Genomic DNA, 26,505 nt, shown 5'->3' with positions numbered 1-26,505 from the left:
ATGCTTCCAGCTGCTGGTTTTTTCCGTCCCCTGCTTGTGATTTTTCAGTGTTCTGTGATGTCTCTGACTCTCGGTATGAGCAGCCTGTAATCTTTCAGACACATATCTCACGATCTTTCAAAAAATTCGTTAAAACTCTCAGGGTTCTTTGGTTTCTTTGTGTTATTTTTGAGCAGCTCTTGACAGTTGGTGCTGCTGCTGTGCTGAGATCGTGCTTTATCGTGATGACCGTCATTGCCCAGTTGAATCCTCTTGCTGTGTGGATGTCGATAGTGCTCTCTGTCTTTTTGGCAAGCTTAGTTTTGCAATCTCTGGGAAGTAAAACTTTTGCAAGCTAGGAACATCCTTTGTTACATGTTTCTAGACTAAAAGTATCAGACTAGTATCCTGACTCAGGACAATTCTGGCCATCGAGCTGATACAGGTATGTGTGATCCTGGTGGAAGATGAATTCCCAGTATCATTTTAGCTTTATTTTCTGTTACTCTGTAAACATTTTGGCAAAATCCTTGCCCAGCTTTATTTGCAATTCGCGTTTGTGAAGAGCGAGAAGCACTTTGGATGCAAACGAGCTCAGCATTCTTTGATTTCACCTTCTGGAAAAGGGTGGCAGTGGAGCAAAGGGCTGGAGATGATCTCAAGCTCCTGGCAGATGCAATTAGCCTTTCAAAGATGTCATCAGCATCCTCCCACGGTGCTCCTAGAGGTGGATCGGTATCGGTGCGTCTGCCAAGCTGTTTGCAAATAAGTTTGTCATGGGTAATTAGGAGCTCTTTGATTTCAGACCTGTTAGCTGGAATCCAGGGCTGAAGAACTTGCCCTAAAGTAACAGCGTGGGGTAACCTTGCATTCCGGTTTAGGATGTTGGTGTCACACCCAGCAAGTTTTAGTGAGCCCTGGGTGTTTTTAACTCAGGATCTTGTCAGGAACAAATCCATGTAATGTAGGGGAAGCAGCTTGGGAGCATTTAATGCATATTCATATTAGCTCCAAGACTCATCGTGGCTTTTTTTAGAAAAGAGTTGATCTTGGTTTTTTTTTTTTGTTTGTTTGTTTGGGTTTTTTTTTTTTTTTTTTGTTTTTTTTTTTTTTTGTCTTCACACTGCTATGGGGTTTTCTGCCTTTTTTTTTTTTTGTTTGTTTGATTTTTTTTTTTTTTTTTTTTTTTTTGTCTTCACACTGCTATGGGGTTTTCTGCCTGCCCTACATTTGTGCTTTTCAGGATGATGCCTCTGAGGCCACTTCCTCAATCTTTAATCCTTAATTATTCACATAAAGCTTGGGAGTGTTGCTGCAGTAATGCAAAGTGTTTTGTAGAACTGTACAGTTTGGGCTCTTCTTTTTTTTTTTTTTTTTTTGTGTTACTGTGCTTGAACGTTTGTCTCAACAAAAAGCTTTTTCACAAGTTCAATGTTGCAGCTCCTGCAGTGACAGCTGCCTGCACAAACTGTCCATTCCCAGTGGGAGGACTCCCAGATCTGGGCTTTTCTGTGGAACCCAAACCACACAAGGAACTGAATAATTTAGGAAGAGTAAATGCAGCTGATGAAAGATTTAAAGGAGGTTCACCTAGAAAGGAGTACTCTGTGCAGGCAGTTTTCTGACCCATAGTGATTCAAACATTAGACCTCTTGAATAATCCTGTGCATGAATAACATGTTTGACTCACATGCACACTGAGGCTAAATATGGTCTTTCCTCAGCTACAAGGTCAAAGGGCAGGATTTGCATATCCTAGGCTTTTAAAAAGGAAGAATTCCTAAAAAATGCAACAGTATTGGCTATTTCAACAGTCAAGGAAAAGAGTGAAAAACTCTGATTCAACAAAATGTTTTGGCTCAGTGTTTTTTTGGGAATTTGAAGGCTGAAGGTGTTTATCACATTTCTAAGAAACAAGGCCTGTTTATGCTAATATCAAGGAGAAGCAAAGCCTGAGATGCTGATAAGGGTTTATTTTTTTGATAAGGGATTATTTTTCTAATAGGAAGGATAGCAATGTCTTTATTTCCCAAAATGAAAATGCAAAGGTTTTGTCTGTAGAATATTGTGTTTTCTTGGTGTATCAAGTGACTTAACTGTGGAGTTGCTTTTATCAAGGCTTTATTGTGTTGTGTGTCTCTGATTACCAAATGAAACTCAATGCAGATTCCAGAAAAATCTGCCTTTTCTGTAAAGACCATTGATACTAAACAATAAAAGTGTTTTTAAAGCTATTTTGGACATGTGTACATTCTGTTCGCACAGAAGTTCAGTCTAAAGTTTCTTCAAAAAATTTCTCATCAGTGTAAATGCAACATTAGAGCAGTGAAACTTTTATTTCCTTTGTTGACAGCTGTAGTGCTGTTAATGAAAAAATTAAGAAAACTACAAAAGGTGGTAGAATGGCCCCCAAAGTTCTTTTGGCTTGCATTCTTTACCTCTGAGCCTTTCTGAGCTTTGCCTTGAGTCCTCAGCTGGGCCACATTTTCTGAATCATGCTCTTATGTGCATCTGTAACTCTGTGACATCACACTTTTATAAGGTAAAATCATCTAACGTCACTGTAAATAAAGCCTGATAAGATGTCTGTGTTTTGAGGTGAGATTGTGCATTTGAGTCATTCAGGGGAAGTGGAGGCTGCATCAGGGCTGGTTTAGGGTGGGGATTGGGATCAGAGCCCCAGGAGCAGGTAACTGAGAAGGAACTGCCTGTAACAAAAGTGATTTCTTTGACTTTTTCCTGTGTTGCACTGCATTGCAGCCCAGCTTCTCCTTTGTCAGGCACTCTGGGGCAGTAACTTCCCTGCAGGGTTGATTGCAAAGAGTAGTAACAAATGTGTTGTAATTTTTGTGTGGTCCATTCAGAACTCCTCCTTTTGGAGCAGAAAATCCAAGAGCTTTTAGTTAAAGGAAAGGAAGCATCTAAAGTTGTTTAGTCCAGCTGAATGTTTTATAATCAAGGAAAACATTGAATTGTGACTAGAACCTGAAGTGATTTTCAGGTAATCTAGAAATACCTGGAATACTGAAAAAAAATTAAAATCAATTATGCTCAATTAACAGCACGTGTCCTTATGACATGAGGTAGGAGGAGGATCTTTACATTACCTGTTAATTGCCTTACCTGTTAATTGCACAGTTAATTGTGGAAACTTTAGGGTGTCTCTAGGCTGATTTGCTGGAAATTCCTTGTCTTGGAAATCAAGGTCGGTAATAGCTGAATATTTTTGAAATTGCTAAATGTTTTCAATTCAGCCAGACAGATTGGTCTCTTTTGGGGATGGTCAGTGGCAGTTCTGGTGTTTAAGAATATCAGAGGTCAAGTACCTGTGGTACATTTCCACTTTTGTGTTGAAAATTGCTTGGTGGGCAGTGGGAGAAGCTGGAATCTTTCCCTTTGAGGAATGCAGCAGTGGAAATGCACATGAAAATGCAATGAACTGGGATATTATACAGTTCATCCTCAACAATTTTGGTGTAATGCTAGCTTTCCCTTTTTAGCTTCACCATGATTCATTGACTAAATATGTAGCTTCAAATTATGGCCTTATTTAAACTAAAGAGATACCCTGCACTGACTGGGGCACACTCTGCTGGAGTTCCACTCTGTTACCAAGTGGACACTGTTGGCTTTAATTCCTATTAAAAAATTAATTGGCTTAATAGAGTCTGAAAAACCCTTACAAAATACCATCAAAATTACCGTCTAGAATTGGATTTTTTTTTTATTTTGTTACTAAAACTGTGTGAGCAAAAAGTAAAGTTACGGATTTTTTCCTCTTCTGTATATTGAAAAGGCATTTCTGATAAGAAAAGGTATTGAAAGAACTTGAGGTAACTGCAGAATTTCCACCTCCAGACAGAACCCAGCAGTGATGGCTGGGCTGCAGGGTTTGCCTGCTGACATGCATGGTTTCAGTATTACTTTCTTTCTTGTATTTCTCCTTTTACTTCCAGTATTCTCTGCACCTGAATTCAGGCTTGTGCTTCCTCTACAAGCCAAATCACACTGAATACATATTTCAATTTTTTAAAATTGTCTAAATAATTGGAGATCATAAATTGAGAAGGAATCATTGTAATCATCTCTTCAGACTGCTCTTGACATAAACAAGAGGGTGGTACCTAATTAACTCTTCTAATTAGCTTGGTTACTGGGGACTGGCTGATTTTCTAAAAAGAGGTTTGGCAGCCAGGCCTCACTGGTGTCAGTTAAGTTTTTGCAGTTTAGCCTTCTGCTGATGTTTATGTCTCCTGTTTGCCTGAGTTTGTTTAGCTGTGAATTCCAGCCTCTGCCCTGTGTTGTGGCTTTGTCCTCCAGCCTGGTGATTGTGCCCAACTGCAGGTCCCGTGCAAGGACTGCCCCTGATAACAGTGTCCTCTGTGTGCTCCTTGCAGACAAAGCTTGCAGAGTGTTTGCCTGTAAGGGGGGTATTTTCTAACAGATTTGGGTTTGTTCTTGTTGTTGCTGCCCTTAGCTCCTTCATTAAAACTTGCATTTATTCTAGATTCTGTGTTGGTCATGTATCTTCTCAGTGCAAGGGTGATATGACTGCCTAACGAAATATTAATTTATGTTTATCTGGAGATTACATTCATTGTCATGCTTGTGGTGCTATGGTAGAACACCATGTTCAAATAATTCCTTGCTATGCTTTCAAACCTATTTCAGGACAGCTCCCCTTCCATCCTGCTGATATAGATTGGATATTCTTGGATAAAGTTGAAGTTTTATATATCTGTAAACTCAGCAGACATTTTTGAAGCAGTTGTGTTCTTGCTCCTGTATTACTGAACTACATAATTTATTTAACTTCTTGCTCACTTGCTGCCTTCTCCACCTATGATATGTTCTTTATCAGTAACTATTTTCTTCTTTTTTAGAACCATCATGAAAATGTTTACTTTGATGCCAGGAACCCAACTTCACTAGGAACTCACCCTCCAACTGCTTGAAGACACCTGTCCTTAGTTGAATACTGGGACTCATTAGGTAACCAATTTATAATCTGTCCAGTGAATGCTCTTTTGCTTTTATGTTCTAATTTGTGACTTGAAAAATTGTTTAGTGGAAAGCCAGAGGTCTGCACTTTCAGAGCAATGTTGTCATCAAATACATTTGACATCCTTTCTAAGAAAATCACAAGTAGTAGGAGACCAGCAGGTTTTCTTCAAACCTCTGCAATATCTGGACAGTCTCAAATGGAAAAATTGAATTTTCCAGTCTTACACACTTGAACAGACCCTACTGGTTCTAATGGACTTGGGTTTGTCACTCCTAGAGAAGTGGCATCTGCACTCTGATTTTGCCTTTGGGAAGTGTGAGCTGGGATCTTGAGCAATGTCCCAAATTTTGGTGGCTGACATGAGATAAGGTTAGGAAATGTGTGTTAGTAAAGTCACGGGTCAGCACTGAGATTCAGCTCTTCTGTGTTGGCAAAAAGCTGGTGCAACGATTTTTAGGGAGCTGTTTTGGCCAAAATGCTTACTGAGGGGACTTCCTCTAACTCAGCAGACTGTATGTCTGAAACTAATTGCTGGGGGGTGGAAAAAGGAAGTCTGCAAAAGGCTGTGTCCCTTGAACTAGCTGAGTAGCTGCAGAGGAAAATGGTTGCCGTTCTGTTTTTCTGTCTGTGCTCAGGTGGATCTTTCCCCATGAGCAGCAGTCTGCTGTACATTCCACTCTGTGTCATGGTTTGAGCTTTTATATATTAAGAATGCTTAACACTTGCTTAATTACTTCAAAGGTGCTTCAGACTTCTTTAGTGGTCAGTGGTAATTACAGGAAATGGAGAGGGCACTTGGAGCCCAGTGCTGCAGCCTTTTGTATGGCCTGGTTCTTGGAACCAGCCCTGCTTAATGAACAGAGAATGACATTTAATGGGGAAAAACATTTTTGGGTGGATCATACAGTTTGATCAGAGATGTATTGTGGTTTGTTTTGCCATCTGTGGCTTATTCAGCCTTCCTTTTGATGAGTAGCCACTACAAATGATCCAGCTTGTGTGGCAGTGTCTGCTGTAAGCTGTCTGAGCAGAGTCCCTGAAAGCACAGCTCCCTCCTCGGAGGCTGATCATGAGCCACAGCTATGTCATATGTTTTGTGAAGTGATTCATTACTTGCACTGGAAGTGGCAGCTAAAAGCCTCCAACTCTGCTGATTTTAATTTGAAATGATTACTCTCTGTGGCCTTGTGCAAGTTCCTGTGCAGTTGTTTAGTGGCAAAAAGTAACTTCTTTGGCATTTCTCTGCCTCTTTCCTCTTTTTTTTTTAACTGTATTTGGCATGTCAGTGTATAATTAGAACACTTTGTTCTTGAAACAAAAATTGAACTGCTATTCTCAGTATGAAGTTTTTCAGACTGCTAAAACAAAGGGGTGCTTCATTATCCTTCTCCTTTAGTACCCCTTGAAAAGCAGAGGAACTGTGGAGCTAAAGCAGCCTGGGCAAACTTAGTCCTGGTGACCTGGGGGCACCAAACTGCACATGAGAGGGAAATCACTGGTGAAGGCACAGATGTAACAGAGTCTAGAGACTTTTAACTTGGCATTGAGGAAGAGGTTGGGTTCTGAGGTTGGTGATAGGCTGGAGTTACTGTCTGGCCTGCACCAAGGCTGAAGGGAGGAGAAAGCCATCGTGATTAATGATTTTTGGAGATGTGTGAATGAGGTTCCTGAATGCAGTGAAGAAGGAGTTGATGTGATGGGTACCAAGGCTTGTGAATGAAGTGGGTTATTTAGGATCTTGTTTACTGGTGAAAAGTAGTAGCAATAAGACTTAACTTTACTTCATTGCCTAAAATGGAAGATAAAAGTCATGTTCAACCCCTCTGTAGCAAGGATGTGGTTCACTCAAGTGGAATGAGCAGTCTCTTAGCTGTGTAAATGACCCGTGTTAGGAGATCCCTGTGGTGTGTCAGAGGGGGCTGACAGCAGTGTCTGCTCCAGGCAGCTGGGGCTCTGCTTCCTGAGAGCTCGATGGGGTAGATGCTGTACCTGTCTTGTACTTCTCATGGAAAGAGCTTAGTTAAGGAAAATAAGGGGGGATAAAAGTGGGTCTCAGTGTCAGAACCATTTTCCTCCTTGTGTCTGTCTGTGTGCACTGATCCTCTGCCATAACATGTGGCTGCTCTAAACCATCACTGCTGACTTATGAAGTGACCAAGCCCTGTTTCTGCCTCAGACTGCTGGTGCAGCTTTAAAGAAGAGTTTCTGTGGGAGGGTGGATAAATGTTAATGTGGATCAAGGAAAGCATCTGAGCTAAAACTAACCTGGGGAAATAAGGAAGTTTTAGTTTGGACATTGATCCTGGTTTGTTTTGCATTGTCTTAAGTGCCATGACAGGGAGGAAGGGGTGGCATGGCAGTAGAAGGAAAAATGAAAAGATGAAAAGAGGCCGGTTGCTGTGGCAGCTCTTCACTCCATAGGATATCCCAAACAGGCTGTTAGAAATAATATCACTGACAATAAATTATTAAAGAACAAATGCACTATGTAGTAACTGTATTCTCATCCTGCAGAAAATAACCTTGCCATAATACCTGTTGTACACGCTTTTTAACAACTGATTTTTTTCATTTTTCTTTTTTTTTTCAGACAATGGGCACTGCATATTAAGCAGGGGTGGAAGACTGAAGCCCATCTGGGGACAGAATGAGTTTAAAAGATGCTGACAGTGCAGTTTGCCAGGCAAAGGCAGCCTATAATCTTCATATTTACCCCCAACTCTCAACAGAAAGTGCTCCCTGCTGCAAAGTGACAGCAACTAAGGACAGTACGTCATCAGATGTCATCAAGGATGTGATTAACATCTTAAACTTGGATGTCTCCAAACATTATGTGCTTGTGGAGGTGAAAGAATCAGGTGGAGAAGAATGGGTACTTGACATAAACGATTCTCCTGTGCACAGGGTTTTGCTTTGGCCTCGGCGCGCTCAGGACGAGCACCCGCAGAAGGATGGGTACTACTTCCTCCTGCAGGAAAGGAACACTGATGGCACCATCAAGTATGTGCAGATGCAGCTGCTCTCCAAGGAGACGGATGCCCGGCGCTTGGTGGAGAGGGGTTTTCTGCCCTGGCACCAGGAGGACTTTGATGACCTTTGCAACCTGCCCAACCTGACGGAGACAACGCTCCTGGAGAATCTCAAGTGCCGCTTCCTAAAGCACAGAATCTACACTTACGCAGGAAGTATCCTGATTGCAATTAACCCCTTCAAGTTCCTGCCCATTTATAACCCCAAGTATGTCAAGATGTATGAGAACCATCAGCTTGGGAAGTTGGAGCCTCATATTTTTGCCATTGCTGATGTGGCCTATCACACAATGCTTAAAAAACATGTTAATCAGTGCATCGTTATATCAGGTGAAAGTGGGTCTGGGAAAACCCAAAGCACAAACTTCTTAATTCACTGCCTCACGGCACTGAGCCAGAAAGGGTACGCCAGTGGTGTGGAGAGAACCATTCTGGGAGCTGGACCAGTTCTGGAGGTAAATTCATGCTCAAGTTGCCTTCTGTGCAAATTGTTTTTAAAAAACTTCAAATAACTGCTGTTGAATGCTACTTCTGAGTCACCTACTTGGTTTAGGCTTAAAATGTCACTGGTTTAGGCTTGTCACTTGGTGTAGGTTTAAATGTCAGTGGGCTGCAGTGGTGCTTGGCAGCATTACCCGACTGCTTCTGTTTGATTTTCCTTGGTATGTTCATTTGACTTCCTGTTGCTTGTAATTGGTATACGACTTAACTTTGCACCACTGAACACCAATAATCTGGGGCAGAGGCTACCTGTGTTTTTCATCTGAAAGTTTTGATGGCATTTAAATCAAATCATAAGCAAATTTTTCATAAATATTGTTCCACTGAAACATCAGCTGCTGGGTGTGATCCTGCCTTTGTGTGTGGGCATTTTACTGAACTCACTTTTTGAGGGAGTTATTTCTACAGCTGTTTGTGGAAGAGAGCAACATTTTGAGTTGGGGAGAAAGTAGGAGTCTCTTTTGGCTTTTACTTATTACAGCATTTCCAACAGAAAGTAAAATTAAACATGTGAGAAGGAGGGGATACAGCTGGCCCTGTATTAGGTAATGTCAGGATAAACTTAAACTGACCTGTTAAGCCTTTTACTCTCTTAAAGGAATAACTCCAGAAGTGTGGATGGATGTAATGCTCACCCATAACAAAATCTTCAACAGCAAAAGCTTCAACACCATTATTGTAATTTTTATGTTTAGTTTCAAATGTAGTAACTCCTTCATAAAAAAAAAAAAAGTTCAAGCTTTTTTTAAAGTTCTTCTGTAAATATATGGAATATATGCAAGTTCTTTTTTGTGTTGCTTTCAGCTGCGTGAAAGAAGAAGTAAAATTGAGGCTTTTTGGTTGCTGGAGTTCAAGTTTGCAGTTCTAAACAGAAAACAGGAAGGGGTCACAGTGGAAAGCCCTGCTTGATCAGCTGATCTCTCTGCCTTTGATAAATTTAAGTCTTTCATATCCTCGTCTACAGACCTGGTACAGCTGTGTCAAACCAGGCAGAGATTTAAGGTCCTGTGTGCCTATTTGTTTGCTGAGTGACAAATGTACGTATTCCTGGGCTCAGAACTAAAATTCATAACTTTGTTGGAGTCACAGGCTGTTGTGTAAAGCTGGGCATGCTCATAAAGAGATATTTGTGTTTCTGTATGCTAAGACTGGTTGTCTTAAGTACCACAGTTTCTTCAGACTTCCACTGAGCATTTGGTAATACTTTTAATGAGAAAATAGTCTTTTGGAATTGAAGAGATGTTAATTTAAATTCAGTGTGCCTCCAAAAGGTAGCCTTAGAACATAAGAGGTAAAATCCAGTTCTCCTGTTTTGATGCATCAGGGTTGATTCAGCTGACACTGAAGCTTCCATGTTTCCCAATTTCAGTCACTAAGCATAATTTGAAAAAAAAAGTCAACTCTTGGTCCTGGGGAGGGATGCACAGAAAGCTTACGTTGCTTTGTGGAAGTTAAACTGACTGCAGGCTCTTCTTAGAGCTGGTCACTTCTAAATCCATCCGTGGTGACTCATTTTGGGTTTTTACTGAAGGGAACTGAAGTGCTGCAAGGGAGTTTCTCTTAAATGGATGTTTCTGGGGATTTTTTGCACAAACAATTTTAGTGTGCCCAGACTATTTGAGAATGCTCTGTTTAACTTTGAAGTTTTATTCTGAATCTTCATCAAAGTTGAAAATGTATTTTTGGCTAAAAACTTCCATGATGTACAAGTGGGTTGCATTCTGGGTCAGAACTTCCTCATTTTAGTTATCTCTTATTTTGCTGCTACCTAAGTAAAGTGGGGCTGTTTGTAGGCTGACCTTGTGTGAAAGTTCAGGGGGTTAAAGCAGCTGTTTGTAGCACAGAGGGATGAGCACAATTAGGGTGTTATGGAGGTGGATTTGTGATTTTATCTTTTCCTGCTTAGGGAACAGAAACATTTCTTACTGAATCCTGTTTCTGAGCTGGCTGATTAAGCTGAGTTCAAATCTCTGAACAGTTTACTGATAAACTATTGCTAATGATTTTGCTCCTTGATTACATTTTCTAGACTGAAGAATGGAGTTACAGCTGGACCATGAAAGATTTCATGTTAAATGTTGCTTGATGTTGCCTTGTCAAACATCAGAGAGATGGAAGCCCTGATGCTGAGACAATGGAGTTAAAAATTAACCAGGGTATCAGCCCAAGTGCTGTCACATGGGCTGTGAGAGGAGCGTGGTCATGGGGCAGCTCTGACACTTCCTGCTCCATCCCAGCACCCGTTTGAGCTGTTTAAAAGTTTCCTTGTAGGGGAGCTCACAAACAGAGACCAATTACAATATTTCTGATTACGTTTGGCACTGCTTGTAGCTTTCCAGAGAAAAAGGATCAGGAAGGGAGGCTGCTTCCCTGGACAGTGGTACCTAAAGCTGAGCTTTGTGCTGGTCTTTAGAGTTCATGGACATTCAGTTGCCTCTTCTATATAGAAAGTTTTATTATGGTTTGTTGTTTTCTTCTTTTAATTTTAAATTGTATCTCCAGCCTAAGGGAGATCATCTCCAGTTTCTTTAAAGCTGGTGGGAAGACAAATATAAGCTCTGTTTTAAGATACTCCTAACGTTTTCAACCTTTTCTAAATTTAGTAATTAAAATACAGTTCCCTGACTTGAAGATTTGCCTTCTTGTATTGACTAAGTTCAAGTTACTTAGGATTGAAATCCTAAGAAGAAATTTACACTTGGGAACTCTTTGGGTCAAATTTGGAATAGTGAATAATAGTGAATCAAACCATGGGAGCTATTATTTGGATCACATTGAGAATAATGAGCCAAACCTTTGTTTATTTTGTAGTCTCAAACAAAACAAACCTTTCCATAAACACTGAAGAAATTTCCAATAAATTTATATTTTCCTTTCATCAGGGAAACATGGCCTAACTGCATGTTTCTGCTATAAAATACACAGCATGCTATCTAAGACTCTGAATTTATTTTGGAAACTTTAAGTTCACTTATTCTTCAAGCCAGTTAATTTAGTAAAGTTGCAGAAAATTGAGTTAGGGGATAGGAACATGTGGTGAGAGAACAGAGGGAATGGGAGCTTTGTTTTCTGGCAGCAGAGCTTCCCTTGGCTATCTGTTGTTAAGTTGTAACCCTCAGTGTCTCCTGTTTATTACAGAATTTCAGTTACTTTTTGAGTGTGCTGAAAGTTCATTTCCCTCTGAAATGGAGCTGAGAGGAGTTGGGATGGCTGAGAATATTTGGGGTGTCATAATTCTTCATGTATTATTTTGAAAATCATTGCTTATTCCCATTTGGTTGTTTTCTGGTTTCTCAATGATGCTGAACCAGTCTTTGGAAAGAATTAAGTCCAAATAAAATGGAAATTCCAACGGGAAGTTTTCATTAATTGGTCTACTAAAGAAGAATTATTAGTGGCAGCACAATCAGGTGGGGGCAGATCAGATTTTCTAGAACTCACCATATTTAAAAACTTTTAAAATTTAATCATAGGAAGTTTTATGCTTTACAATTCTGTGCAGAACAGCAGAGCAATTTGCTGCCAGCTCTGTTTCCCTCATGGCAGGCCCACTGTGCTGGTGCCTTTGGGATGAGATGAGCTGGAGCTCAGTGGAGCTTCAGCTCTGATTTTCATTTCTGTTTGCCATCAAAGTGATGCCTTGTGAAGTCTGACCTAGAACAGAGACTGGACAGAGCTAAAGAATAAAGAAGGGATTTATTAAAGGGCCTCAATGGATCCACCTTGGGCAGCACAAGAGCCCAGCCAGGGCTGCACCCAAGATGAACCAAAATGGTCACAAAATGGATAACAGGTCACAGGGTCTCACATTTTAATAAGTTTTGCTCCATTTGCACATTGGAGTTCATTGTCCAATTCCAGCTCCAGCCCATGCAGTCCCATCCTTGTTTTTCTCTCTTCATTCCACATTGTTTGTGCTCTTGGGCCTGAGATTTGGATCCTTCGTCCTTGGTCCCCAGCTGGAGCAGGAATTGTTTTGTCTCCCTGCTCTGTGCACAGAGCTCACCATGCCCTGATATGGACCCAGACCCACACACTAAAGCAGCACAGAATCTGAAAAATATAAGAGCTAAAACCTGAAGCATCAAAAGCCTGCACATGCACCTTGTGGGTGCAGCCTGCTCTGTTCCAGGGAAGGTGCTTGTTTTGAGGCCATTATCTGCATGGCTTTGCTTAAAAAATCCTAATCAGAGGAGGAACTTCTTTTTCCATTTGCTTGTGTGGCACTGTTTTTTCTGGTAGAAATGTCATATCATGTTTTCCCTGCTGCACACAACTCTTGGGGGAAAATCACCTTGTTCTTCATTCAGTCCTGCCAGGGGATTGCTTGGAGTTCTCAGGACATCCCCCAGCAGGAGGAGTTGCAAAATTACCATGAATTTCCTGTTGGTCAGTGGATACTTCACAGCATGGTTGTAAGGAGCACTTAAACCAAGTTAATTAAACCAAGCTCAGCTCTGAAGGAGTCCTTTCCTCTGCCAGGGTGTGGAATTGGAGTGTCTCCTGTCCTCTGGCACAGTGGAAGCTGGGTCTGTGTGCAGGGGTGGTTCTGCCATGGAGCTGAGTGCTTTACATCAAGCTCCCAATAGCTTTTTCAGATTTTGGCAATTTTTATGAAACAATTAAATGAGATTTTTGTTGTGTTCCTGAGGTACATGCTGGCAGCATGTGTGTGGGGTTGGGGTTTTGTTGTTTTGTTTTTTGGGTTTTTTTTTAACAAATAAAAGGAGAATTTGGTGATTTTCTGCATACTTTTATATCTATCCCTGTTGTAAGAGTTTTAAGTGTCAGGCTCCAGTTTCTGCCTCTTGCATTCCAAGGTAAGAGGATGGGTTGAATGACTTCCTGCCTCCCAGAATAGGCTCTCCCAGCTCTGATTCCTGCCACCATTTTTCTGCTATTTTTGACTCACCCTGTTTTATTCAGCTGGTGTCGTGCATTGCAGTGATTTAGCTTTAGTTTTTAGGTTTTGTCTTGTCATGGACTCACAAGGGAAAACAGTGAATGGGTTTGCTTGTATAAAGGATTAATTATCTTTAGCTGAAATTTTCTTGTGAATTTATTTTGTACTCTTCAAAGTATTTTGAAGAATGTGGTAACAGTCATTAAAGTTAAATGTTACCAAAAAAAAAAAAAATAGAAAACCCACCCAGAATGTTTCCTGACTTGGAATGTTCTTAAAAAAGTTGTAGATGTTCAAGGCTCTTCTGAGGAAATGGATACATGAAAACTTTCCTAAAAACTGTTAATATTAGATCAGCTTTTGAGAATTTGCTGTGTGCTTTGACTAAATACCAGACACATGAGATCATAAGAGCCTTTAGTTTTAAACTGTATTCATTGCTTACATGAGTAATCACTAAGAAAAGTTTTTCAGGAAGCCTGAGTTATGGGATTTCTTAACTCTATAATGCCAAAAATATTTATTAATAAAAAATCATGTTGCAAATTTAGCTGTACTGTGATTTGGCTTCTTGGACATAGCTGGTGAACTGATAGTTCACTGGTGGCTGAAGTTGGAAAACTTTATAAAAATGTTTTCTGGGATCATTTTGCGAGTCCATTACTCTGCAGCCTGGCAAAGTTCAGTGCAGCAGATTTCCCAAAGCCCAGAATGGGAAGTTGGATGGTGTTCTGCAGAGAGCAGGAGCTGAGCCACTGTCCTGGAGAGGAAGAGGGGTTTGATTTACTGAAATTCACTGTGCTGATGTCACAGGACTTTCACTGCTGCTTTGGCAACTGCAAGGAGCTGACCTGGATTTTATGCATCTATTAATATGCATGCAAAATGGGCTCTAAAAAAGGGAAATCTGGGTGATACATTGGTGGATAAATGCTGCAAAGAGATATTGGTGGCTGGGCAATGCTTGCATTGAAAAATCTGAGTGGGGTTGCTGTTGGCACTGTGACATGTGTGGTGTGGTCTTGGAAAATCCAGAGCTGGAGCTCAGCCTCAGCCATCTGTGAGCACTTCTGGGTACAAATCCTCTCCCTTCAGCCATCTGTGAGCACTTCTGGATCCAAATCCTTTCCCTGCTGAAGCCTGTTGATTTTTCTGGAGTTGCAGTACAGTTACTCTGCTCAGGAAAAACTCCTTGAGCTTTTTCCTTTAAGTCAGGAATAACAGTTGCTTGAAGAATTATGGACACTCTCCCAGTGTATAGGAAGTTTTTCAGATCCTCTGAATGCAGACAGTGGTAGAAATCTGCTTGTGGGAGAATTTGGAGAGCCTGGTCTGGAATTAGTAGCCCAAAAGTTGCACTGCAGCCCTGCTGAAACCCTTAAGGTACTTTGAAAAAAAACAAAAGCAGAACCAGAAGAGAAGGGAAGGCTTTCAACATACAGATAATGATAATGCCAGTGTTTTCCATGGAAATAGCCCCTATTTGGATGTGTACACCATGGCTGGGTGCACACATATGGGAAATGAATTTGTAGGAGAAGACATGTCTCAGTAAAGAGTGAAGATAAAAGTAAGTTTTTAATAGAAGCCACAACACGTACCACTCTGAAGTTATCATAAAAAAACAATCAACCCATTTAAATAAATCAATAACCTCTTGAACAGAAAAAATGGAATACTCTCCAAAAATTACATGCATCTTTCATAATTCCATTTCTCCAAAATATCTAGTCTTTATTACAAAACCATCCTTTAAAACTTATTTCTATTTCCATTTCTCTCTCAACAATATCTATCCTGTTCCATAATATTTCTAAATCAACCTTTCTTATCTCAAAATTTACATACAAATGCATTCTATGTAAACCTTCTGTCAAGTTCTAAGCATTTGCTACAGATCCATTTGCCACATGCCCAGAGCTCTGAGCTGGGGGCAGTGCACTCACACATCCGTCGTGCTCCGGATGTGGGACAAGTGTGTCTGTGTTTGTGGAGGAAGAGATTGCACAGCTCTGTGCAATCATTTCACACATCATTTCACAAGGGTTCTGTACTAGGGAGGAGGATTTCCTAATGGGGGCCTTCACTGCTTGGAGCTTTCAGAGGAAATATCTGTGGCAGGAGATGCTGGGATAGTCCACCCCGAGCAGTAATTGCATTTTGGGGAGGTTTCCTTCTTTAGATGCTGTCTGGTAGAAGGGTGACAAGCTTCCTTCCCCTTTGAACACATGGTTAAGAGCTGATAAAGACATTCCCAATAACTAATGGTACTGGACTTTTACATGTAATAAGTTTCTTTTGTAGTTAAGGGTGGCTCATGCAGAGGGTTTTGTGTTATGTGTGTATTAGCAGCTGTCAGAGGACTCATGATCTGATAGAAGAATTAGAAATGCAGAGTTAGGGTTTCTGCCATATCTATTTTTTCTTTCCTAGCACCTCATCATAAAACTCCATTTTTCAGTGTTGTGCAGCAGAGTGGTTGCCCAATGAGTTGTTCTGTAAACCAAAATTTTTCTGTTCTTTTCCTGTTTTTTTGAATACACAACTTTGAAAATTCCTGGGCTAACTTTATAAATGAGATATTAATGTTCTGTTTCTCTTGAAGAAATGTTGTGTTTAGTGTGAATTTTTTCCAGTGGTCCAGTACATGGGGGAATAGGATGTGGTTTGTGACTTTTGTATGGAAGGGGTGATGTCATGGTGGTTATGCTGTCTTCACCCTACTGAACGTCTTCTCTGAGGTCCTAATTGTTATTGCTTGAGGCTGATTTGCACTCTCTACCTGTGGTTACCTGCCCTGTACTCCTGAAAATACATAAAAGTGTTATTCCCTTCCCTCAGTCCCACCAGTATTACTGCAGGGGTGAAATAATAAACAGTAATACAATACAAAACAATAACAAAATACAGTTCTGGGAGGAGCATGGGGGCTTCCTAGGCTGCCTTTTTGCTCTTTGTGTGCTGCAATTCCCCCAGTATTCTGATTTATTCTGGAAGCCAACAGGAGTCTGAATAATGAACAGAAGAGCTTGGGAAACTGTGCATTGACATATTTAGTTTGATTGAAAATTAACTGATTTTGCTTTATTGCAGGCATTTGGAAATGCAAAAACAGCACATAACAATAACTCCAGTCGTTTTGGGAAGTTCATTCAAGTCAACTATTTAGAGAATGGTATTGTCCGGGGGTAAGTACAGGGTGAGCTGATTCTGGGGGTGATCTCTGTGCTTTTAGGAACTGGGAAGCCTCTGTTGAACATAAAATGCTGCCTTGTTGAAGCTCTGCTCATATGAAAATAACTTGGTGCTGTGGAATTGAAAATTCTGTAAACTGAGCTGTGTGGAATTGTCAGGTGATGCTCAATATTCTGACTTTGCTGTACAGCTTGCTCATGTTAAGGATCTGCTGCTGTACCTTTGCCTCCATGGTAAATGAAGGCTTTTGCATAACACCCCCTGCCCTCTCCATTTTGCATTTAAAAACAGAAGATCTGAATTTTTAAGAGGAGTGGAGAGAAGTGAAATAGATTTGAGGAAGCCTTTAAAAAAAAACCAGTTTAAACATCAGCTAGAGAGATACAGAAAGCTATAAAATTACTTAACCAAATGTGCGTGCTTATATCTGAAGGTTTTAAAATGAGATATTTAATGCCTACATTTGTTGGTTCTGAGGGACTGTGGAGTGTCATGAGCAATCCCTGACCTTGATGCTCCAGTGTTTCCTTTCTTTGGATTTCTTCTCATTTGCAATAACAAGAGTGACTGGGAACTCAAGGCACATGTGGCACAGAGTGTTATTCTGAACAAATTTAACATATTTTCAGAGCCAGTCACACTAGCTCAGGAGATTGGTACAATTTGAATACACTTTTGTCTTCAGCCTGAGTAAAAAGTGCTCCAACTTTGTCCTCAATCATTGTGCCCCTTGTCAAGGACTTGGAATTATTGTTTAGGTGTAGCTATGATATTTAATTAAAAATCCTTTCCTAGGATTTTTCCCCTCCTGAGGAGCTGAGGGCCTCAGGAAAGAAATGTAAACAATAACTATCTGCTGCTGTGGAATGCAACAGGTTCATCATCCATTGCTCCATGTGGATTGTTTTCAATTGATGACCAGTCACAGCCACCTGTGCCAAGGCTGTGAGCAGTCACAGGATTTTGTTATTCCATTCTGTTCTATTCTTGTTCTTTGTAACCTTCTGATCTTTCTTTTATCGCTGTTCTTTTAGTATAGTTTTTATGTAGTATTTTAATATAATATATAACATAATAAATCAGCCTTCTGAAATGGAGTCAAGCCTTGTGTCTCTACACACAGAGAGTTCATTGCAACATTTAGGTTACTTTGTCATCCTGTAGGGGGTTTGCTGGCTGGCTTCTATTTTGGGCTGATGTCTTCACTGACATAAAAATCCAGCAGATTTATTGGGATGAGAATCTGGCAGATCTCTGGGATATTTCTGGGGTCTTGCCTTGGCATGCCTTGTCAGATAAGTGTAAATTTTTCAGGATAGCACATTGTTACCACTCTGTGGGTCTTGTTTCTGGTGGCAATTTTCATCAGCACTTTCCTTGCTTGGTCTGCCTGTTTTAAGTTACCTGCATTAAACCCAAGCACTGCAGAGAGGTGTTCCTTGGGTATTTCTTTGTTCCAGTCACAATACAGGGCCTACTGAAATTTTTGCTTTAGATTTAAAGTGGTGTGTAAGCTCTTCTCTTGCACATTCTAGTGCACATGTCATTATTTGAACTCTCTTGGCAGTTGCTGTCTGATGTTTTCTGAGGTCTTTTCTTTTTGCCCTCATGCTTATTTCATTTTCTGTGACTCCTTAGGGCTGTGGTTGAAAAATACCTGCTTGAAAAATCTCGTCTGGTTTCTCAAGAAAAAGATGAAAGGTAAGAGGGAAATATAGCTTTCCAAGAGAGTTAAATCAATTCAGCAGTTTAAGAGCATCTGAATTATACAGAATAAAAGAAAATCCACTATATTTTCATGAGAGAAATGTTTTGACTTTGCAGGAACTACCATGTCTTTTATTATTTGCTACTTGGAGTCAACGAGGAAGAGCGTAAAGAATTTCACCTCAAGCAGCCTGAAGATTATTTCTACCTCAACCAGGTAATCTCTGATTTACCAATGCGTTGATAAGGGCTATCTGTGTGTTGGTCAAAGATGAAAGGAAGGAGAATAGATTATGCTGGGCTTTTTGTGATGATTGAGTTTTGCTCTTTGCCTTTTTTGTGATTTCTTTTTGCAGCATAACTTGAAAATTGAAGATGGGGAAGATCTCCGACATGAATTCGAGAGATTAAAACAAGCCATGGAGATGGTTGGCTTCCTTTCAGCAACAAAGAAACAGTAAGTGCAATTGTGTAATTAGCTTTTGTTACTGGCAGTTACTGTTCATGGGTCATTGCAATGGGCAGTTGAGATTGAAGTAATTCTGTAGGGAACGAGGAGAGCTGAGTGTTTGAGAGCTTAGAGACTAATTCTTGAGGCAAAATTAGGTCTGCTAACCTGTCATAATGAACTCTCTTAAGAAAAATTCTGACATAATTCAATTTTTCTTCCTTAGGATCTTTTCAATACTTTCAGCTATTTTGTATTTGGGCAATGTCACATACAAGAAGAAAGCCACAGGTCGGGATGAAGGGCTGGATGTGGGACCTCCTGAAGTGTTGGACATTCTTTCCCAGCTGTTGAAAGTAGAGTATTTCTCTTTAGCATTAATGTGTGGTACACCTGTTTGTCATGTTCTACCTCAGCATTTCACTCAGCTATCCCAATTGCTGTATTTAAATCTCCTTTGTGATACTTCCAAGAAATTGATCTTGTGGGAGGGGAAACATGAAATTAGTGAGATTATTGGGGTTAGAGATGGAATATAACCTACAGCATGGAAACAGAACCTGTTGACTCACCAGTCACAGAGATGAGCAAGAATAGAATCAGTGAAGGTGTGTTCTTTGCCACCACAGGGAAACAGCTGAATGAATGTAAACACGATAATTTAAACAAGTTGTAAAGACTAGTAAAGCTACTGATGGATGATAAATGTGGCTGTTATCAAAGAGTTTCTCTGAAGAAGTTGCATGTCCACTGCTACAGTCAAATAACTCCTTGAGGAGCTTGATGGTGACAGCAGCTCTTGTTCTCTTGTTTTGAAGGTGAAACGGGAAATCCTGGTAGAAGTGCTAACAAAAAGAAAAACTGTGACTGCTAATGATAAGCTTATTTTGCCATATAGTCTCAATGAGGTGAGTAAAAGAGCACTTGTAGAGGGATTTTTAAATTACTAAAACTTGCTTTTTTGGACCAAAAAAGCTATTACGGTACACTTTCACATTTTGTGAGGGATTGTTGGAAAGTTAGAAGTTTGAATTAAAGACAAATTGTGGTTTTATTTATCTCTGCTGGGGTTGTAACCTGTGAGTGACACTGGTTTGAAACGGAAATGATTATTTTTACAAACCCAAGTTCTGAAGATTGTTTGATCTGCAGGCAATAACAGCTCGTGATTCCATGGCCAAGTCCTTGTACAGTGCTCTGTTTGATTGGATTGTTCTGCGAATCAATCATGCACTCCTCAACAAGAAGGACATGGAGGAATCTGTTACAGTAAGTCCCTCACAAAACCAAGCCTTTGCAGGCAGTTGTGTGTTTGGACCTAACAGTCAGTCCTAGAGATGATATATTGTGATATCTGGGATTAATTTTGGTACTTTTCAAGCCCATGGTAAATTTCCTGGTAATATTTAATCATCTCTGTTTTCACAGTAGGCAGAACTATTAAATATTTAAAATCTTTCAGCACAGACTGCAGTGCTTTCTGGACTATTTATTTGTTGGGGGTTAAGACACTGTATGACAGATTGGTAACTAGATTTCCACATCTTCTTTTAGTGTCTGTCCATTGGTGTACTTGATATTTTTGGATTTGAAGACTTTGAAACCAACAGTTTTGAGCAGTTCTGTATAAATTATGCAAATGAGCAACTTCAGTATTATTTCAATCAGCACATTTTCAAATTGGAGCAGGTAAGAAACAAGAGTGGCTGAAGTGAAACCTGTTTATTTCAAGTGTTTGTGTATTATGCAAACTTAGCCTTTACTCTGCAAAACTCCATGGCATAACTGCTTGAATATTTCTGAAAGTCTTTACTTTTAAAATGTCTTCTTTTACTATTGCTTGTTCTTGTACTAATGGGGTCTTTCTTCAGAAGGCTGGCACTAAGTTTCTGCTTGACTGCAAAAACTAAGATAACATTCAGGTGATCCCAGACAGAAGTCAGCTAAAACTGTGAACTTTGGTACTGGAAGTCTGTAGGTGAGGGGTTGGATTTGGGTGTTTTTGTTTAAATGGTTGGGAAACAGCTTCTCTTATTTTTATCAGTCTGTAAGCATTTAATAACCAGTCTTTGCTGCTCCTCCTGCCCAACTGCTTTTAGGGGATAGAACTGTGATCCTGGCAGTGGTTCTGAAGTCCTGGTGTTACTGGCATGTGTTGATCCACTGGTTTGCAGGTGGTGTCATCTGACAGAGCACTCCGAGTGCTGCAGGAGCAGCAGATCCTGTACCTGGACTGGGTTTTGGAGGGGGGTTTGCTCCAGACTTGGTTTTTTTCTGTTTTGTGCAGAAGTATAAATTATACTGGTTCTCAGGTCACTGCTGAAAGGAGTCATTCTCTAGTATGTGGTACTTTGTCAACAACTTTAGGCAAGCATTTTAAAGAAAATAAAATTACCTAACATCCAAACTTTGTGTGTAAACATAATGTTGAGGTCCCTGTTTTGTAACTTAGGACAGAATTGGCTATCCAGGCTGGCCAGAGTAAATAGTTACATTGTCTTCTTTTTTTTTTTCTAATGCCATTTTTCCAAATAAGCTTAATCCTTGAATGACCCATTTCCTGTATCTCTTGCAGCCTGAGGGCCCTCAGGGGGATCTCTATATCTTTTTAAATAAAGGCTTTTTTGTCTGTGGAAAATGGCATTTCAGTTCTGTAACACGGTGTGTACTGTTTTGGGCAGACTGAATTCCACCTACTTAATTCTAATGCATTTATCATCATCATCATCATCATGTAGACCATGAGAGGTGCTCTTTGTCCTTTGTTAAACATAAAACTTATTTAATTTTCTATGTGATTCTTATTTTTACTTTATAATTTTTTTTAATTTATTACCTTATCATTACCTTTTTCCTATGGGTATTTACAGCATTAAGAAAATCTGGTATTTTGCTTCTGTATCTTAGTGGGAAGCTTGTCTTGTCAAGCATTTGAGGGATTGTCACTTCAGCAGAAGAGCTTCATGTTCTCTTGTCATGGAGCTCCAAATGTTCTGAGCAATATCCATTGCTTCCTGAGGGAAGTTCTGATGTTGTGTAGGCCTTAACTGCCTCTTTTGAAACTTCTGTTATTTTCTCTGACTGTGCAATATGAAAATTCTGGAACTTGATATTTAACTACTCTCATTTCCCATATTACAAAAACTGTGGAAGAGCAAATAGATTTGAAATCCTCTATGTGTGCCCAGTTTTGCTGGAGTGCTGAGGATGTAATGTCTGACTCCAGGGTCCTATGCTGCTGATTGCTGGGAAGGCAGAGCACAGCAGAACATTCCTTTCACAGCTTTGGTTTTGAAATAGTTTTACCCCAAACAGACCCTGCTGAGTGACGTGCCTGAGGACCTTTGATCTGTGCCACTGTGCCTGCTCTTCTGTTCTTATTTATAAACTCTCCTTATTTTTGTCTCTGCTGCCTGAACTAACAAACTCCACTTGCTGTAGCTGTCCAAGGCTGTGTTTTAAGCACTTAAACCACAGGACATCAAAGGTCAGGGCACTGTACTGACAAGGGAATTTTCTTGAGCCACACAGGAGGAATATAAGAGTGAAGGGATCACTTGGCACAATATTGACTATACTGATAATGTGGCCTGCATTCACTTAATCAGCAAGAAGCCCACTGGCCTCTTCTATCTTCTGGATGAAGAAAGCAAGTAAGCAATAAACATCTGCAAAAACATGTGTGACAGGGAGGAGGGAAGAACTGTGGAAGGGAACAGAAATGCAGCACTGCAAAAAGGAGGGGAATGTTGCAGGAAGCAAAGGGTTATTTATGACTATGATTTATACTGGAGTTTGCTTCTAATGACTCCAGTATGGTGGTAGAATACATTGATGCTAAAACTGAACTTTGGCTTATGCAAACTTAGGAACTTCCATGTTTGTGGCTTACCATGGAACTGCAGTTAAAGTAAAATGCATGTCTGTAAGTTTTTGGAGCATTAAGTAGCAAGTGTGATAAATAGTTAATGTGGTGCAAACTAAATTTGGCTGGTGAAGTGGGAAGAAACATTGACGTATGCTTGAAACCTCAGAATATTCTGTTGTGTGTGGAGCTGCTTGGATTGGGTCCAGAAACTGAGCCCACCTTTAAAATTCAAAGCAGCTGTAGAGATCTTGGACAATTAACACTTTCCACAAGCAACAATAGGTGTTCATTCTGTCACCCTAATAAACATACCTGTATTTGAGAAGTAGATGACCTCTTTTGTCTTGTATTCCCAGTTTTCCACATGCCACCAACCAAACTCTACTGGCAAAATTCAAACAGCAGCATGAGGAGAACAAGTTTTTTGTTGGAACCCCAGTGATGGAGCCTGCTTTTATCATTCGCCACTTTGCTGGCAAAGTGAAATACCAGATCAAAGTACGTGGTAGATGTGATGGGCACAAAAAAAAATTTCCCTGTCTTTCTGGGAGTTTATTGTCAGGATGTAGAAAATTTGCTGGGATGGGCTGGTTCAGAAGGGTTCTCAGAGGTACTTCGGGTTTGTTTTTTGGGTGGTGGTGTAGACTGGACAGTAACCCTCCCTATTATTCTGAATAAACAAAACAGGGAGCTTTTGTGAGATATTGTGGTTCCATGTGCCTATTTTGCAGGATTTCAGGGAGAAGAACATGGATTACATGAGACCCGACATCGTGGCTCTGCTGCGCAGCAGCGACAGCGCCTTCGTGCGGGAGCTGATCGGGATGGACCCGGTGGCCGTGTTCCGCTGGGCCGTGCTGCGCGCGGCCATCCGCGCCATGGCCGTGTTCGCACAGGCCGGCCGCGACAGGGCTCAGAAAACGGCAGGTGGGGCTGGAACAGGGAACGGCAGGTGGGGCTGGGGATGGACCAGGGAACGACAGGTGGGGCCGGGGAATGGCAGGGTTGGGCCAGGGAATGGCAGGGGTGGACCGGGAGATGGCAGGGGTGGACCGGGAAATGGCAGGGATGGACCGGGGGATGGCAGGGATGGAACAGAAAACAGCAGGTGGGGTTGGGAAACAGCAGGTAGGGCACAGGAAGGTGCTGGTTGACACCTTCAAAAAGTGCAGGTGAGGCATGGGGAAGGCCATGTATGGCACAGAAAACTGCAGGTAGGGCTCAGAAAACTGCTCTGAAAATGCTTAATACTCTACAATTGCTCTGCTGGCAAAATGAGTTTGTGGCAAAACCTCATCAGCCAGACACCATCCCTGGTGCTAAATGCAAATTGAGTAGAAATGGTTTAATATTCATAATGGAGGAGATTGTCACTGTTCTTACCTGAGGTCATTCAGCTTTCCTCCTCCAGTCAGTGCACCATTTCCAGCAGGCTGGGACAGACTTGAAGGCCTGTTTGTGAAAGTTGGGGGTGGTAGTTCTGGTATTCTCATCTTATCACTAGTTTTTATCTTCTTAGACCTCTGTAAAGTATCAAATGAGTGTTCAGGATTAATGACTGAATTTGAGCAGCTACAACTTCCTTTCTAGTAGAAGGGAGTTTGAGCAGCAAAGTACTGCAGCTTGATAAAGGACTGGAGAAAAACTCCAGGTCCTTGAATACATACTGTGCTTGCTAAAGTTGGTGGTTTTTTGGGGTTTTTTGCCTGCTCATATCTTTGTCAAAATGCGGGTTTTTGGTTATTTCCTAGCAGGAGTGGTACGTCAAGGACCTAGAGTTCCCCTTGGAGAACTCCAGAGATCGAACACGCCGGTAGAAAAAGTTTATCGGTGAGAAACACATCCTTAACCCCTACAGGGAGCAGCTGAATTGCTGAGCTGGATTTTCATAGGTCAAATCTCAAATAGATCTTTCCACAAGGAAAGCAAGCTTTGTTTCTTCTGTCTTGTTTGCTTTGGCCTTTTTAATACCATCAAAACAACACTCTAGCTTATTTTATGTAAGACCCAATGCCGCCACATGTTGGGGACAGCCTCAGTTCCATTTACCACTGGGTTTTTGAGTTCTCTGTGGTTGCTGTGTGCAGCTTTCAGCATTGTGTGTTCCTCTGCAGCCAGTCTGGGTCACTGAAGGGGGCAGAGGCAGGGCCAGTCTTACAGAACTGTATCTGTGTAGGGAGATTTGCCTTTCCATGGATATTTAGGCTTTGTACGTGTTCCTTTTGCAGCCTCTCAGTGCTCGATTTCTCATTTGATTGTTCTGAGGATTTCGATATAAATGCTTTTCAAGACATCATTTCTTTTTGTGAGAACAAGAAGTAAGTAGCAAAAGGCCTGAACTCCCAGGCCAGGGAGGCACAGTTCCAGGACACAGTGACTTTCTCAGTGTGCTCTGGTTGACAGTGGAGCCATGGAGCACTTAAAGTAGTGACTTCATGCTGCTTCCTAATTACTGCATCCTGGACAGCCTCTGTTACTTGGGGAAACAAAGAACTAAATATCCAATTTGTGTGAAAGGATTGGTCACAGCTTACCAGATCTTTTTCCACGGGCTATTTTAAATCTTGCTATTCAGAAAAGTTCAGAGGTACCCAGGGAAGCCACAGCCCTGTGTAATAATGTTGCTGCCTCTGTGAGCAGCTCAGAATGGGGAGAGCACCTAAGAGTCAGAAGTGATTCTTACACTTCTGTTATTTTTGGTTTGTGCCTCTCTGGAGAGTAAAGAAGGTAAGTTCTGTGCCAGGACACAGCACTTCACAAGAGCACAGTGCATGCTTGAAGAACAAAACATGCCATGAATTAAGGACCATCCCAGGCTTACTTTGAAAAGCTAAACATGAGTAAGTTTGAAATGGAAATGAAGCCCAAAATTTCTTCAAGTATCCCTCTAACAGTTTGTTTATAACTTACTTTTCTGATGTAAGTCAGTTTAAGTAGCCTCATTTTAGTAGTCAAATCTCTCTATAAAAATGCTTACTCTTGATTATAAAGAAGCTTATTCTACCTGAAAAGGTTCCTTGGCTTAACCAGAAGGGTTCCCTGCCCCTTATAAGTGCATTTTGCTGAATTTCCCTCCATTTTCTGAAGTGATGGCTCAAGAATTTACATTTAAAGGTAGAATCAGAGAGTAAGTTGAGTATGAAATTCTGGCAATTAAATTTTAGAGCACTGATGGAGTAGAAAGTGCTGACTTGTCATCAAAATCATTCATGTTTAGGAACAAGTAGCCTGGGATTGACCTGCTGCATTTTGGAGCACCTTTGGTGATGGAACCTTTTGGGGTTTTAACTCCTTTTTTCCCCCCTCTCTCACGGCTGTGTATCTCTGTTTGCCACCTGTGTTTTGCTGTGGATCATTTTAGAGACATGCATGAACAAATCATCGCCAGTATTAAAGGACTGCCCTGGCAGGGTGATGATCCCTGTGAGCTGCTTCGGTCCCTCAGTCAGCTTCAACACCGCTCCCACCTCCTGTGAGTGCTCTGGGTATTGCTTTGAAAGTGCAACAAGAACCAGGCAGTTACTCCAGTCCCTAAAAATGATGCTTGTCCCAAATTTGTGTTTTGAAAAATGCTAAAACAAGACAATTAAAAATCCCTTCTGCAAACAGGCTGTATAGAGCACCTTGTAACCTACTTCTCATGTGAATTTGCTTTAAAAGCCCCAAGTATGAGCTTGTTGTTGCAAAATATTCAACAGTGAGATCTCCCACAAGGTGTGACAAATGTTTCCTGAAATTCAGGGTGCTGGTGCTGGATGTATTCCTGGGTTTAGAGTCTTTTACATCTCCAGTTCTGTGCATGTATAAGGAAATTAATCTCTGCTCTGCTGTATAATAAGTAAATGTAAACTGAGTGGCTCAGAGCAGCAA

The 26,505-nt window shown here is 40.9% G+C and overlaps 1 protein-coding gene across 9 annotated transcripts in view; it reads left to right on the top strand.

Annotated features, from left to right (window-relative positions):
• Window positions 1–26,505, top strand: part of MYO9B (myosin IXB) — a 43,330-nt gene that overhangs the window by 548 nt on the left and 16,277 nt on the right. For 4 of the 9 annotated variants that reach the window (XM_041481096.1, XM_041481105.1, XM_041481088.1 and 1 more), the window contains exons 2-17: window positions 4,863–4,971; window positions 7,575–8,468; window positions 16,511–16,605; window positions 18,251–18,313; window positions 18,437–18,536; window positions 18,676–18,776; window positions 18,994–19,123; window positions 19,586–19,675; window positions 19,920–20,036; window positions 20,322–20,456; window positions 22,299–22,420; window positions 22,992–23,133; window positions 23,367–23,562; window positions 24,390–24,465; window positions 24,864–24,953; window positions 25,997–26,107. In XM_041481096.1, the coding sequence (XP_041337030.1) occupies window positions 7,632–8,468; window positions 16,511–16,605; window positions 18,251–18,313; window positions 18,437–18,536; window positions 18,676–18,776; window positions 18,994–19,123; window positions 19,586–19,675; window positions 19,920–20,036; window positions 20,322–20,456; window positions 22,299–22,420; window positions 22,992–23,133; window positions 23,367–23,562; window positions 24,390–24,465; window positions 24,864–24,953; window positions 25,997–26,107 (2,405 nt within the window). In that variant the 5' untranslated portion in view covers window positions 4,863–4,971; window positions 7,575–7,631. The remainder of the gene's footprint in view (window positions 1–4,862; window positions 4,972–7,574; window positions 8,469–16,510; window positions 16,606–18,250; window positions 18,314–18,436; window positions 18,537–18,675; window positions 18,777–18,993; window positions 19,124–19,585; window positions 19,676–19,919; window positions 20,037–20,321; window positions 20,457–22,298; window positions 22,421–22,991; window positions 23,134–23,366; window positions 23,563–24,389; window positions 24,466–24,863; window positions 24,954–25,996; window positions 26,108–26,505) is intronic. The other 5 variants (XM_041481127.1, XM_041481112.1, XM_041481155.1 and 2 more) reach the window with 3 other exon arrangements.

The sequence above is a fragment of the Pyrgilauda ruficollis genome, unplaced genomic scaffold (assembly GCF_017590135.1).
Source record: "Pyrgilauda ruficollis isolate IOZ18807 unplaced genomic scaffold, ASM1759013v1 scaffold115, whole genome shotgun sequence".
NCBI classification, from domain to species: domain Eukaryota; kingdom Metazoa; phylum Chordata; class Aves; order Passeriformes; family Passeridae; genus Pyrgilauda; species Pyrgilauda ruficollis.
This window is presented reverse-complemented; position numbering and strand designations above follow the sequence as displayed.